Genomic DNA, 17138 nt, shown 5'->3' with positions numbered 1-17138 from the left:
ATGAAAGTTTGTGAATGTTGCCTTTCAATAATCAAACTTTTTTTTTAAATTACTAAATGCAAACCAAAAATACAACTTCAGCCTTTGTAGGCTTTATTAGTAGAGCTGGGCGGTATTGAAAGTTGAGGTTCATTATTGATATCGGTATAGTTGGGGTGATTTACCTCGGTATCGGTACGTTATTCGGTATTGACATGATACCGATATCAAGTGCTATTTTCGGTATACTCGGCTTTAAATGCATGCCTGTGTTATGGCTCACCCGCTAATTTCATATAAATACAATTGAATTCCATACACAAGGCTCTCGTCTGATTTATACCAACCCATTTTGCGTTCGTCAGATATATTATTAGTGCTTTCCGTTAAATATTTCTCAATACCGAAATTTCTGTATTTTGAAATTTGCTCAGTACGGTAAATTGGTATTCACATAATACCGATACCAAACGGTATATACGGTATACCGTCCAGTTCTATTTATTAGATATTTTCAGGCACGATGAGAAACCAGCATTAAGTAAAGACATCAGCTTACACAATGACTTGTTGTGAGCGTAACACTTGTTTTCGATAATATTTGTCTGGTTATTCATTAGATATTAGCAAAATACATCACTGCACTTTTATTTTTCTGTGTATTTTCCTATTTCGTTTTCAGTTTCCGAATCTGTGAGTTCCTGTACGAGAAGCGGCGAGAGTACGACAAGATTCTCAGCTGTTACCTGCGCGACTTGTCGAGACGTGTACGTTCGAGCTTTTCATATTTACAAAATATACGAGATGTTGTCATTTTGTCCTGGCGTCTGGGTAACATACGGCCTAATTCACAAGGCTCATCTTATTTTTCCTTTGCAAATTATGGTGCTTTTTACTGTTCATTAGTCCCTTAATGGTCTAAAGGTTTCGCCTGTCTGTCTGTCTGTCTGTCTGTCTCTATGTATGTATGTATGTACAGGGGCGGGATGTAGTCCAGTGGTAAAGCATTCGTTTGATGCGCGGTCGGTTTGGGATCGATCCCTGTTGGTGGGTCCATTGGGCTATTTCTCGTTCCAGCCAGTGAACCACGACTGTTATATCAAAGACTGTGGTATGTGTTATCCTGTCTGTGGGATTGTGCATATAAGAGATACCTTGCTGCATTCGAAAAAATGTAGCAGGTTTCCTCTGATGACTACGAGTCAGAATTAGCAAATGTTTGACATCCAACAGCCGATGATTAATTAATCAATGTGCTCTAGTGGTGTCGTTAAACAAAACAATTTTAAGTATGTATGTCAGTGTTTTTTGGGTATGGTGCTATGGAATTGAATGCAACCACAGATAACAGGGGGTATGGGGGGCCTCTCCCGGAAAGACAATAGGTTAAGTTTACGGTTAGGGTTAAGAAAAATCATAGAGTAATGATAAGAGTAATTAATTTTGTCAAATGGTTAACTTAAAAAAATTAAATCTGCAAAGCAGTTTTGGGTGTGGTGCCATACCCGTTTTACCCTCTGGCAGAAACCACGTATGTATGTATGAATATCCGTCACTCCCACATATAATTTTTCAAACTTTCTTTTGCAATGCGTTAAGATGCCAGAAATGTTTTATATCGCTTTATCTTGTATAGTTACATATCAGGATTGAGATTCACAGGGATTTACCCCTCTTTGACAGAATTATGGCCAGCATGTTCGACTTTCTTTGGAATTTATTCAAGGGCCATATCTGTCAGAAATGGAGTTTATCCATTTTAGACAGAGTTATGGAACTTGAAAATCTATGGGGCCAGTTATATTTGTAAAAAATATATTAAATATTTCACCCTCTCTTTCCAGTATCATGCATTTAGCTACATTAACAGCATCGTGCAGAGCGACCGCTACAACGAGGAGGAAAAGAACTGTGTACGAAGAGAAGCACTGAAAAATCTCGAGGTGAAAGTCATTTCTGATTGGTTGAAAATTTGATTTAACTGTTTCCCAAATTGTTTCTTTTCCTTTATGCTTCAGACAGGAATTTGCTCAGTTGGTAGAGTGCTCACCTGAGGTGCGATAGGTCACAGGATCAATCACCCTCTATGGACTTGGTTTATTTTTTCCGAGCCCAACCAAGGCTCCATAACTGATTCCTCAATGGCTTTGGGAAAGTACATATACCTTGCTGCTTTATCAATAGGAGTAGCCGTAACTGGTGGCAGCGGGTTTACTCCTTTCTGTCTGTCTGTCTGTCTGTATGTGTGTGTGTGTGTGTGTGTGTCTCTCTCTGTCTCTCTCTCTCTCTCTCTCTCTCCCTCTCTCATATTAAACCTCAAAGGCAATTTTTCTTCTGTTTTTTGTTTTTTAACTACTAGTTAAGGCCATGTGTGTGTATAGTTTTAATATAAATACTTTTAATTTTCAGGATCTGGTATCAATCGACTGTAAACAAGCTGCACAGACCGTCATCACCAGTCTGGCTAACAGTTTGAATGAGGTGGTGCAGAAATTAGAGAAGAAACCTGTAGTGTTGTTCGAGTTCCTCACTGGCGTCATTTCATACAGGTTAGTTGTAGTCACGGTAGTGGTCGTAACATTAATAATAATTCTAGAGAAGTATCTCACTGGCGTCATTTCATACAGGTCAGTTGTAGTCACAGTAGTGGTCGTAACATTAATAATAATTCTAGAGAAGTATCTCACTGGCGTCATTTCATACAGGTCAGTTGTAGTCACAGTAGTGGTCGTAACATTAATAATAATTCTAGAGAAGTATCTCACTGGCGTCATTTCATACAGGTCAGTTGTAGTCACGGTAGTGGTCGTAACATTAATAATAATTCTAGAGAAGTATCTCACTGGCGTAATTTGATACAGGTCAGTTGTAGTCACGGTAGTGGTCATAACATTAATAATAATTCTAGAGAAGTATCTCACTGGCGTCATTTCATACAGGTCAGTTGTAGTCACGGTAGTGGTCGTAATATTAATAATAATTATAGAGAAGTATCTCACTGGCGTCATTTCATACAGGTCAGTTGTAGTAGCTGTGGTTCTATCAGTTCCCAAAATAGCAGCAGTAATAATTATAGTAGATAAGAAACTCATAGACTTGCAGACAGAAGGTGTGTGTTGAAAAAGCAGGAGATTTTTTTTTTAATTATCACAATTTACCACAAAATCGCAAGCTTAAAAAAATTATTACAATAAGTTATATGAACACTACATAATGTCATGTATACTTGTCAACCTTAGATCTTGGCATTAAAAAAAAAAAATCATTTAAAAAAATAAAAATTATTACTAGTAATTATTTTTTTTTTAAGTTTAAATATTATGATTATTTAATACATATTTTAAAAAATAACTCTTTTATTCAAAAATGTTAAGAACACGAACTAGAAATTTAAACATTAATTAGTACATTTACGGAATTACACTTAAGTTACATCATCGTTACTTGTGGTTTGTGAAAAGTACCTAAGACAAATATATATGAATCTTATAAATTAATATTCAGTTTTTACAATAATGAGGAACAGTGGCATGGTACTTATTTAAAATCATTATAACGATGCAATAAACATTGTATTTCCACTAATTATAAGTAAAACCTCATTACTGACATTGTGTGAAATATATTGGAATTATACCCATTTCTGTGAGTAAGTTCATGGCAAACACAAAAATAATCTCTTGAAATGTACTCTTGTTATGAACATTTTACTGCACAAACGTACAAACGTAACTGATACAAGTACATGTATTGTTTATATACCACACTTTATGTCAATACACAGCCACGGTAGTTTGAATTTGTTTTATGCTTAGTTCCTAACTGGAGTCATTTTATGCAGGTCAGTTGTAGTGATTTTCTTGTTTAGTTAGACATATGTAGTCTTTGATAGTCACTGTGATGTTTCTGTTTTACCAGGGACTCTGTCAGCAGTGCGGTGAACCCACACAAACAGATCGGGATTGAGACATATTTATTCTTTGTTGTTTTACCAGGGACTCTGTCAGCAGTGCGGTGAACCCGGACAAACAGATCGTGATTGAGATATATTTATTCTTTGTTGTGTTACCAGGGACTCTGTCAGCAGTGCAGTGAACCCAGACAAACAGATCGTGATTGAGACTTATTTATTCTTTGTTGTGTTACCAGGGACTCTGTCAGCAGTGCGGTGAACCCACACAAACAGATTGTGATTGAGACTTATTTATTCTTTGTTGTGTTACCAGGGACTCTGTCAGCAGTGCGGTGAACCCGGACAAACAGATCGGAATTGAGACATATTTATTCTTTGTTGTTTTACCAGGGACTCTGTCAGCAGTGCGGTGAACCCGGACAAACAGATCGGAATTGAGACATATTTATTCTTTGTTGTTTTACCAGGGACTCTGTCAGCAGTGCGGTGAACCCGGACAAACAGATCGTGATTGAGACATATTTATTCTTTGTTGTGTTACCAGGGACTCTGTCAGCAGTGTGGTGAACCCACACAAACAGATCGGGATTGAGACATATTTATTCTTTGTTGTTTTACCAGGGACTCTGTCAGCAGTGCCGTGAACCTGGACAAACAAATCGGGATCGAACCGAGGATTGTGGAGCTATACATCTCTCTGATGTGTGAACACCAGCAACATGAAGTCTACAACTTCATTAAGATGAACGAGGGTTACAGACTGGAGCAGACTCTCGAGGTTGGTACTAGTAGAATCTCTCACTAGTAGAATCTGTCACTAGTAGAATCTGTCACTAGTAGAATCTGTGAGGTATAGATACGGCAACATGAAGACTCTTGAGGTTTGTACCAACAGAATCTGTCACCATTGTGAGGTATAGATACAGCAACATGAAGACTCTTGAGGTTTGTACCAACAGAATCTGTCACCATTGTGAGGTATAGATACAGCAACATGAAGACTCTTGAGGTTTGTACCAACAGAATCTGTCACCATTGTGAGGTATAGACTCTAGAGGTTTGTACCAACAGAATCTGTCACCATTGTGAGGTATAGATACGGCAACATGAAGACTCTAGAGGTTTGTACCAACAGAATCTGTCACCATTGTGAGGTATAGACTCTAGAGGTTTGTACCAACAGAATCTGTCACCATTGTGAGGTATAGATACAGCAACATGAAGACTCTTGAGGTTTGTACCAACAGAATCTGTCACCATTGTGAGGTATAGACTCTAGAGGTTTGTACCAACAGAATCTGTCACCATTGTGAGGTATAGATACGGCAACATGCAGACTCTTGAGGTTTGTACTAATGGAATCTGTCACCATTGTGAGGTATAGATACGGCAACATGAAGACTCTTGAGGTTTGTACCAATAGAATCTGTCACCATTGTGAGGTATAGACTCTAGAGGTTTGTACCAACAGAATCTGTCACCATTGTGAGGTATAGATACGGCAACATAAGGCTCTTGAGGTTTGTACCAATAGAATCTGTCACCATTATGAGGTATAGACTCTAGAGGTTTGTACCAATAGAATCTGTCACCATTGTGAGGTATAGATACGGCAACATAAGGCTCTTGAGGTTTGTACCAATAGAATCTGTCACCATTGTGAGGTATAGATACGGCAACATAAGGCTCTTGAGGTTTGTACCAACAGAATCTGTCACCATTGTGAGGTATAGACTCTAGAGGTTTGTACCAACAGAATCTGTCACCATTGTGAGGTATAGATACGGCAACATGAAGACTCTTGAGGTTTGTACCAACAGAATCTGTCACCATTGTGAGGTATAGATACGGCAACATGAAGACTCTTGAGGTTTGTACCAACAGAATCTGTCACCATTGTGAGGTATAGACTCTAGAGGTTTGTACCAACAGAATCTGTCACCATTGTGAGGTATAGATACGGCAACATAAGAACCAATAGAATCTCTTGAGGTTTGTACCAATAGAATCTGTCACCATTGTGAGGTATAGATACGGCAACATGAAGACTCTTGAGGTTTGTACCAATAGAATCTGTCACCATTGTGAGGTATAGATACGGCAACATAAGGCTCTTGAGGTTTGTACCAATAGAATCTGTCACCATTATGAGGTATAGATACGGCAACATAAGGCTCTTGAGGTTTGTACCAATAGAATCTGTCACCATTGTGAGGTATAGACTCTAGAGGTTTGTACCAATAGAATCTGTCACCATTGTGAGGTATAGACTCTAGAGGTTTGTACCAATAGAATCTGTCACCATTGTGAGGTATAGATACGGCAACATGAAGGCTCTTGAGGTTTGTACCAATAGAATCTGTCACCATTGTGAGGTATAGACTCTAGAGGTTTGTACCAATAGAATCTGTCACCATTGTGAGGTATAGATACGGCAACATGAAGGCTCTTGAGGTTTGTACCAATAGAATCTGTCACCATTGTGAGGTATAGATACAGCAACATGAAGACTCTTGAGGTTTGTACCAATAGAATCTCTCACTATTGTGAGGTATAGATATGGCAACATGAAGACTCTAGAGGTTTGTACCAACAGAATCTGTCACCATTGTGAGGTATAGACTCTAGAGGTTTGTACCAACAGAATCTGTCACCATTGTGAGGTATAGATATGGCAACATGAAGACTCTAGAGGTTTGTACCAACAGAATCTGTCACCATTGTGAGGTATAGATACAGCAACATGAAGACTCTTGAGGTTTGTACCAACAGAATCTGTCACCATTGTGAGGTATAGACTCTAGAGGTTTGTACCAACAGAATCTGTCACCATTGTGAGGTATAGATACGGCAACATGAAGACTCTTGAGGTTTGTACCAATAGAATCTGTCACCATTGTGAGGTATAGATACGGCAACATGAAGACTCTTGAGGTTTGTACCAATAGAATCTGTCACCATTGTGAGGTATAGATACGGCAACATGAAGACTCTTGAGGTTTGTACCAACAGAATCTGTCACCATTGTGAGGTATAGATACGGCAACATGAAGACTCTTGAGGTTTGTACCAACAGAATCTGTCACCATTGTGAGGTATAGACTCTAGAGGTTTGTACCAACAGAATCTGTCACCATTGTGAGGTATAGACTCTTGAGGTTTGTACCCACAGAATCTGTCACCAACAGAATCTGTCACCATTGTGAGGTATAGATACGGCAACATGAAGGCTCTTGAGGTTTGTACCAATAGAATCTGTCACCATTGTGAGGTATAGACTCTAGAGGTTTGTACCAACAGAATCTGTCACCAACAGAATCTGTCACCATTGTGAGGTATAGATACAGCAACATGAAGACTCTAGAGTTTTGTACCAACAGAATCTCTCACTATTGTGAGGTATAGACTCTTGAGGTTTGTACCAACAGAATCTGTCACCATTGTGAGGTATAGATACGGCAACATGAAGACTCTTGAGGTTTGTACCAACAGAATCTGTCACTATTGTGAGGTATAGACTCTTGAGGTTTGTACCAACAGAATCTGTCACCATTGTGAGGTATAGACTCTTGAGGTTTGTACCAACAGAATCTGTCACCATTATGAGGTATAGACTCTTGAGGTTTGTACCAACAGAATCTGTCACCATTGTGAGGTATAGACTCTAGAGGTTTGTACCAACAGAATCTGTCACCATTGTGAGGTATAGATATGGCAACATGAAGACTCTAGAGTTTTGTACCAACAGAATCTGTCACCATTGTGAGGTATAGATATGGCAATATGAAGACTCTTGAGGTTTGTACCAATAGAATCTGTTGCCATTGTGAGGTATAGATATGGCAACATGAAGACTCTTGAGGTTTGTACCAATAGAATCTGTCACCATTGTGAGGTATAGATACGGCAACATGAAGACTCTTGAGGTTTGTACCAATAGAATCTGTCACCATTGTGAGGTATAGACTCTAGAGGTTTGTACCAATAGAATCTGTCACCATTGTGAGGTATAGATACGGCAACATGAAGACTCTTGAGGTTTGTACCAATAGAATCTGTCACCATTGTGAGGTATAGACTCTTGAGGTTTGTACCAATAGAATCTGTCACCATTGTGAGGTATAGACTCTAGAGGTTTGTACCAATAGAATCTGTCACCATTGTGAGGTATAGATACGGCAACATGAAGACTCTTGAGGTTTGTACCAATAGAATCTGTCACCATTGTGAGGTATAGATACGGCAACATGAAGACTCTTGAGGTTTGTACCAATAGAATCTGTCACCATTGTGAGGTATAGATACGGCAACATGAAGACTCTTGAGGTTTGTACCAATAGAATCTGTCACCATTGTGAGGTATAGATACAGCAACATGAAGACTCTTGAGGTTTGTACCAACAGAATCTGTCACCATTGTGAGGTATAGACTCTTGAGGTTTGTACCAACAGAATCTGTCACCATTGTGAGGTATAGACTCTTGAGGTTTGTACCCACAGAATCTGTCACCATTGTGAGGTATAGATACAGCAACATGAAGACTCTAGAGGTTTGTACCAATAGAATCTGTCACCATTGTGAGGTATAGATACGGCAACATGAAGACTCTTGAGGTTTGTACCAATAGAATCTGTCACCATTGTGAGGTATAGATACGGCAACATGAAGACTCTAGAGGTTTGTACCAATAGAATCTGTCACCATTGTGAGGTATAGATACGGCAACATGAAGACTCTTGAGGTTTGTACCAATAGAATCTGTCACCATTGTGAGGTATAGATACAGCAACATGAAGACTCTTGAGGTTTGTACCAACAGAATCTGTCACCATTGTGAGGTATAGACTCTTGAGGTTTGTACCAACAGAATCTGTCACCATTGTGAGGTATAGACTCTTGAGGTTTGTACCCACAGAATCTGTCACCATTGTGAGGTATAGATACAGCAACATGAAGACTCTAGAGGTTTGTACCCACAGAATCTGTCACCATTGTGAGGTATAGATACAGCAACATGAAGACTCTAGAGGTTTGTACACACAGAATCTGTCACCATTGTGAGGTATAGATATGGCAACATGAAGACTCAAGGGTTGTACCAACAGAATCTGTCACCATTGTGAGGTATAGATACGGCAACATGAAGACTCTTGAGGTTTGTACCTATAGAATCTGTCACCATTGTGAGGTATAGATACGGCAACATGAAGACTTGAGGTTTGTACTAACAGAATCTGTCACCATTGTGAGGGATAGACTCTTGAGGTTTGAGCTCCGCAAGGCTCAATGGGTAGGTGTAAACCACTTGCACCGACCAGTGATCCATAACTGGTTCAACAAAGGCTATGGTTTGTGCTATCCTGTCTGTGGGAAGCGCAAATAAAAGATCCCTTGCTGCTAATCGGAAAGAGGAGCGCATGTAGTGGCGACAGCGGGTTTCCTCTCAAAATCTGTGTGGTCCTTAACCATATGTCTGACGCCATATAACCGTAAATAAAATGTGTTGAGTGCGTCGTTAAATAAAACATTTCTTTTTTTCTTTCTTTTCTTGAAGTTTGTACCTATAGAATCTGTCATCATAGTGAGGTATAGATTCGAGGTTGGTACTAATAGAATCTGTCACCATTGTGAGGTATAGACTCTAGAGGTTTGTACCTATAGAATCTGTCACCATTGTGCGGTATAGACTCTCGAGGTTTGTACCTATAGAATCTGTCACCATTGTGAGGTATAGACTCTCAAGATTTGTACTAATAGAATCTGTCACCATTGTGAGGTATAGACTTGAGGTTTGTGCCTATAGAATCTGTCACCATTATGAGGTATAGGCTTGAGGTGTGTGCCTATAGAATCTGTCACCATTGTGAGGTATAGACTTGAGGTTTGTACCTATAGAATCTGTCACCATTGTGAAGTATAGACTTGAGGTTTGTACCTATAGAATCTGTCACCATTGTGAGGTATAGACTTGAGGTAGCTATAGAATCTGTCACCATTGTGAGGTATAGACTTGAGGTTTGTAGCTATAGAATCTGTCACCATTGTGAGGTATAGACTTGAGGTTTGTAGTTATAGAATCTGTCACCATTGTGAGGTATAGACTTGAGGTTTGTACCTATAGAATCTGTCACCATTGTGAGATATAGACTTGAGGTTGTACCTATAGAATCTGTCACCATTGTGAGGTATAGACTTGAGGTTTGTACCTATAGAATCTGTCACCATTGTAAGGTATAGACTTGAGGTTTGTACCTATAGAATCCACTGACTGAGCTAGATCTCGCCCCGTACTGACAAGCGTAAGAAGAAAACTGAATGTCACATACTGAGAGTCAGATTACATCTTTTCAGATTTGTCGTAAACACAAGATGTCGGAGGCTACAGCGTATCTGCTGGAGAAAGCCGGGGACATCCAGGGAGCCTTTGGAATTGTTATTGAGGTAATTTGTCATAATATTTAATCTTTTAGATGTGTGATATTCACCATTCTAGGTTACGTCAATATTTAATCTTTTAGTTGTGATATTCACCATTCTAGGTTACGTCAATATTTAATCTTTTAGATGTGATATTCACCATTCTAGGTTACTTCCTTATTTAATCTTTTAGATGTGATATTGACCATTCTAGGTTACGTCAATATTTAATCTTTTAGATGCGATATTCACCATTCTAGGTTACGTCAATATTTAATCTTTTAGATGTGATATTCACCATTCTAGGTTACTTCCTTATTTAATCTTTTAGATGTGATATTCACCATTCTAGGTTACGTCAATATTTAATCTTTTAGATGTGATATTCACCATTCTAGGTTACTTCCTTATTTAATCTTTTAGATGTGATATTCACCATTCTAGGTTACGTCAATATTTAATCTTTTAGATGCGATATTCACCATTCTAGGTTACTTCCTTATTTAATCTTTTAGATGTGATATTCACCATTCTAGGTTACGTCAATATTTAATCTTTTAGATGCGATATTCACCATTCTAGGTTACTTCAATATTTAATCTTTTAGATGTGATATTCACCATTCTAGGTTACTTCCTTATTTAATCTTTTAGATGTGATATTCACCATTCTAGGTTACGTCAATATTTAATCTTTTAGATGTGATATTCACCATTCTAGGTTACTTCCTTATTTAATCTTTTAGATGTGATATTCACCATTCTAGGTTACGTCAATATTTAATCTTTTAGATGCGATATTCACCATTCTAGGTTACTTCCTTATTTAATCTTTTAGATGTGATATTCACCATTCTAGGTTACGTCATTATTTAATCTTTTAGATGCGATATTCACCATTCTAGGTTACTTCAATATTTAATCTTTTAGATGTGATATTCACCATTCTAGGTTACTTCCTTATTTAATCTTTTAGATGTGATATTCACCATTCTAGGTTACGTCAATATTCTAATCTTTTAGATGTGATATTCACCATTCTAGGTTACTTCCTTATTTAATCTTTTAGATGTGATATTCACCATTCTAGGTTACGTCAATATTTAATCTTTTAGATGCGATATTCACCATTCTAGGTTACTTCCTTATTTAATCTTTTAGATGTGATATTCACCATTCTAGGTTACGTCAATATTTAATCTTTTAGATGCGATATTCACCATTCTAGGTTACTTCAATATTTAATCTTTTAGATGTGATATTCACCATTCTAGGTTACTTCCTTATTTAATCTTTTCGATGTGATATTCACCATTCTAGGTTACTTCCTTATTTAATCTTTTCGATGTGATATTCACCATTCTAGGTTACTTCAATATTTAATCTTTTAGATGTGATATTCACCATTCTAGGTTACGTCAATATTTAATCTTTTAGATGTGATATTCACCATTCTAGGTTACTTCCTTATTTAATCTTTTAGATGTGATATTCACCATTCTAGGTTACGTCAATATTTAATCTTTTAGATGCGATATTCACCATTCTAGGTTACTTCAATATTTAATCTTTTAGATGTGATATTCACCATTCTAGGTTACTTCCTTATTTAATCTTTTCGATGTGATATTCACCATTCTAGGTTACTTCTTTATTTAATCTTTTGGATGTGATATTCACCATTCTAGGTTACTTCAATATTTAATCTTTTAGATGTGATATTCACCATTCTAGGTTACGTCAATATTTAATCTTTTAGATGTGATATTCACCATTCTAGGTTACTTCCTTATTTAATCTTTTAGATGTGATATTCACCATTCTAGGTTACTTCAATATTTAATATTTTAGATGTGATATTCACCATTCTAGGTTACTTCCTTATTTAATCTTTTAGATGTGATATTCACCATTCTAGGTTACTTCCTTATTTAATCTGTTAGATGTGATATTCACCATTCTAGGTTACTTCCTTATTTAATCTTTTAGATGTGATATTCACCATTCTAAGTTACTTCAATATTTAATCTTTTAGATGTGATATTCACCATTCTAGGTTACGTCAATATTTAATCTTTTAGATGTGATATTCACCATTCTAGGTTACGTCAATATTTAATCTTTTAGATGTGATATTCACCATTCTAGGTTACGTCAATATTTAATCTTTTAGATGTGATATTCACCATTCTAGGTTACGTCAATATTTAATCTTTTAGATGCGATATTCACCATTCTAGGTTACTTCAATATTTAATCTTTTAGATGTGATATTCACCATTCTAGGTTACGTCAATATTTAATCTTTTAGATGTGATATTCACCATTCTAGGTTACTTCCTTATTTAATCTTTTAGATGTGATATTGACCATTCTAGGTTACGTCAATATTTAATCTTTTAGATGTGATATTCACCATTCTAGGTTACTTCCTTATTTATTCTTTTAGATGTGATATTCACCATTCTAGGTTACGTCAATATTTAATCTTTTAGATGTGATATTCACCATTCTAGGTTACTTCAATATTTAATCTTTTAGATGTGATATTCACCATTCTAGGTTACGTCAATATTTAATCTTTTAGATGTGATATTCACCATTCTAGGTTACTTCCTTATTTAATCTTTTAGATGTGATATTCACCATTCTAGGTTACGTCAATATTTAATCTTTTAGATGTGATATTCACCATTCTAGGTTACGTCAATATTTAATCTTTTAGATGTGATATTCACCATTCTAGGTTACTTCCTTATTTAATCTTTTAGATGTGATATTCACCATTCTAGGTTACTTCAATATTTAATCTTTTCGATGTGATAATCACCATTCTAGGTTACTTCCTTATTTAATCTTTTAGATGTGATATTCACCAATCTAGGTTACTTCCTTATTTAATCTTTTAGATGTGATATTCACCATTCTAGGTTACTTCCTTATTTAATCTTTTAGATGTGATATTCACCATTCTAGGTTACTTCCATATTTAATCTGTTAGATGTGATATTCACCATTCTAAGTTACTTCCTTATTTAATCTTTTAGATGTGATATTCACCATTCTAGGTTACTTCCTTATTTAATCTTTTAGATGTGATATTCACCATTCTAGGTTACTTCTATATTTAATCTTTTAGATGTGATATTCACCATTCTAGGTTACGTCTATATTTAATCTTTTAGATGTGATATTCACCATTCTAGGTTACGTCAATATTTAATCTTTTAGATGTGATATTCACCATTCTAGGTTACGTCAAAATTTAATCTGTTAGATGTGATATTCACCATTCTAGGTTACTTCCTTATTTAATCTTTTAGATGTGATATTCACTATTGGCAATGCTGTGGAGTTTTTAATTTTGAACTGCACCTTTTTGCTGTCAACTATATTTCATGACATAATAAATATCCTTTCAGATATGAAAATTATTTTAAGCATTTGAGAATTTTAAAAAACAAAAATATGTGAGAAAAAGTTGTAAATTTATACCCCCTCAATGTGGTTTTTGTCAAAAATTAATCCAGTTGTCTAAAGGTTAATACAAAAAGGGGATGGATATACATGTATTATTCGTTTGTCTTGATATTCTGACATTTGCAAAATGAAGTTACAAAACATTTGTTACAAAAACAATAAGGAAGTAACCTAGAATGGTGAATATCACATCTAAAAGATTAAATATTGAAGTAACCTAGAATGGTGAATATCACATCTAAAAGATTAAATATTGACGTAACCTAGAATGGTGAATATCACATCTAAAAGATTAAATAAGGAAGTAACCTAGAATGGTGAATATCACATCTAAAAGATTAAATAAGGAAGTAACCTAGAATGGTGAATATCGCATCTAAAAGATTAAATATTGACGTAACCTAGAATGGTGAATATCGCATCTAAAAGATTAAATAAGGAAGTAACCTAGAATGGTGAATATCACATCTAAAAGATTAAATAAGGAAGTAACCTAGAATGGTGAATATCACATCTAAAAGATTAAATATTGACGTAACCTAGAATGGTGAATATCACATCTAAAAGATTAAATAAGGAAGTAACCTAGAATGGTGAATATCGCATCTAAAAGATTAAATATTGACGTAACCTAGAATGGTGAATATCACATCTAAAAGATTAAATAAGGAAGTAACCTAGAATGGTGAATATCACATTTAAAAGATTAAATAAGGAAGTAACCTAGAATGGTGAATATCGCATCTAAAAGATTAAATATTGACGTAACCTAGAATGGTGAATATCACATCTAAAAGATTAAATAAGGAAGTAACCTAGAATGGTGAATATCACATCTAAAAGATTAAATAAGGAAGTAACCTAGAATGGTGAATATCGCATCTAAAAGATTAAATATTGACGTAACCTAGAATGGTGAATATCGCATCTAAAAGATTAAATAAGGAAGTAACCTAGAATGGTGAATATCACATCTAAAAGATTAAATAAGGAAGTAACCTAGAATGGTGAATATCACATCTAAAAGATTAAATATTGAAGTAACCTAGAATGGTGAATATCACATCTAAAAGATTAAATAAGGAAGTAACCTAGAATGGTGAATATCACATCTAAAAGATTAAATAAGGAAGTAACTTAGAATGGTGAATATCACATCTAAAAGATTAAATATTGACGTAACCTAGAATGGTGAATATCACATCTAAAAGATTAAATAAGGAAGTAACCTAGAATGGTGAATATCACATCTAAAAGATTAAATATTGACGTAACCTAGAATGGTGAATATCGCATCTAAAAGATTAAATAAGGAAGTAACCTAGAATGGTCAATATCGCATCTAAAAGATTAAATAAGGAAGTAACCTAGAATGGTCAATATCACATCTAACAGATTAAATAAGGAAGTAACTTAGAATGGTGAATATCTCATCTAACAGATTAAATATTGACGTAACCTAGAATGGTCAATATCACATCTAAAAGATTAAATAAGGAAGTAACTTAGAATGGTGAATATCACATCTAAAAGATTAAATATTGACGTAACCTAGAATGGTGAATATCACATCTAAAAGATTAAATATTGACGTAACCTAGAATGGTGAATATCACATCTAAAAGATTAAATATTGAAGTAACCTAGAATGGTGAATATCACATCTAAAAGATTAAATAAGGAAGTAACCTAGAATGGTGAATATCACATCTAAAAGATTAAATATTGACGTAACCTAGAATGGTGAATATCACATCGAAAAGATTAAATATTGAAGTAACCTAGAATGGTGAATATCACATCTAAAAGATTAAATATAGAAGTAACCTAGAATGGTGAATATCACATCTAAAAGATTAAATAAGGAAGTAACCTAGAATGGTGAATATCGCATCTAAAAGATTAAATATTGACGTAACCTAGAATGGTGAATATCACATCTAAAAGATTAAATAAGGAAGTAACCTAGAATGGTGAATATCGCATCTAAAAGATTAAATATTGACGTAACCTAGAATGGTGAATATCACATCTAAAAGATTAAATAAGGAAGTAACCTAGAATGGTGAATATCACATCTAAAAGATTAAATAAGGAAGTAACCTAGAATGGTGAATATCGCATCTAAAAGATTAAATATTGACGTAACCTAGAATGGTGAATATCACATCTAAAAGATTAAATAAGGAAGTAACCTAGAATGGTGAATATCACATCTAAAAGATTAAATAAGGAAGTAACCTAGAATGGTGAATATCGCATCTAAAAGATTAAATATTGACGTAACCTAGAATGGTGAATATCGCATCTAAAAGATTAAATAAGGAAGTAACCTAGAATGGTGAATATCACATCTAAAAGATTAAATAAGGAAGTAACCTAGAATGGTGAATATCACATCTAAAAGATTAAATAAGGAAGTAACTTAGAATGGTGAATATCACATCTAAAAGATTAAATATTGACGTAACCTAGAATGGTGAATATCACATCTAAAAGATTAAATAAGGAAGTAACCTAGAATGGTGAATATCACATCTAAAAGATTAAATATTGACGTAACCTAGAATGGTGAATATCACATCTAAAAGATTAAATAAGGAAGTAACCTAGAATGGTGAATATCGCATCTAAAAGATTAAATAAGGAAGTAACCTAGAATGGTCAATATCACATCTAACAGATTAAATAAGGAAGTAACTTAGAATGGTGAATATCTCATCTAACAGATTAAATATTGACGTAACCTAGAATGGTCAATATCACATCTAAAAGATTAAATAAGGAAGTAACTTAGAATGGTGAATATCACATCTAAAAGATTAAATATTGACGTAACCTAGAATGGTGAATATCACATCTAAAAGATTAAATATTGACGTAACCTAGAATGGTGAATATCACATCTAAAAGATTAAATATTGAAGTAACCTAGAATGGTGAATATCACATCTAAAAGATTAAATAAGGAAGTAACCTAGAATGGTGAATATCACATCTAAAAGATTAAATATTGACGTAACCTAGAATGGTGAATATCACATCTAAAAGATTAAATATTGACGTAACCTAGAATGGTGAATATCACATCTAAAAGATTAAATAAGGAAGTAACCTAGAATGGTGAATATCACATCTAAAAGATTAAATATTGACGTAACCTAGAATGGTGAATATCACATCTAAAAGATTAAATATTGAAGTAACCTAGAATGGTGAATATCACATCTAAAAGATTAAATAAGGAAGTAACCTAGAATGGTGAATATCACATCTAAAAGATTAAATATTGACGTAACCTAGAATGGTGAATATCACATCTAAAAGATTAAATATTGACGTAACCTAG

General features: G+C 34.9%; 1 protein-coding gene across 3 annotated transcripts in view; it reads left to right on the top strand.

Moving 5' to 3' along the window:
* Nucleotides 1–17138, top strand: part of LOC121387354 (vacuolar protein sorting-associated protein 8 homolog) — a 100693-nt gene that overhangs the window by 65948 nt on the left and 17607 nt on the right. For all 3 annotated transcript variants that reach the window (XM_041518407.1, XM_041518408.1, XM_041518409.1), the window contains 5 exons: nucleotides 662–746; nucleotides 1824–1922; nucleotides 2389–2528; nucleotides 4514–4670; nucleotides 10245–10334. In XM_041518407.1, the coding sequence (XP_041374341.1) occupies nucleotides 662–746; nucleotides 1824–1922; nucleotides 2389–2528; nucleotides 4514–4670; nucleotides 10245–10334 (571 nt within the window). The remainder of the gene's footprint in view (nucleotides 1–661; nucleotides 747–1823; nucleotides 1923–2388; nucleotides 2529–4513; nucleotides 4671–10244; nucleotides 10335–17138) is intronic.

Source organism: Gigantopelta aegis, chromosome 13 (genome assembly GCF_016097555.1).
Source record: "Gigantopelta aegis isolate Gae_Host chromosome 13, Gae_host_genome, whole genome shotgun sequence".
Taxonomy (NCBI): Eukaryota; Metazoa; Mollusca; class Gastropoda; order Neomphalida; family Peltospiridae; genus Gigantopelta; species Gigantopelta aegis.
This window is presented reverse-complemented; position numbering and strand designations above follow the sequence as displayed.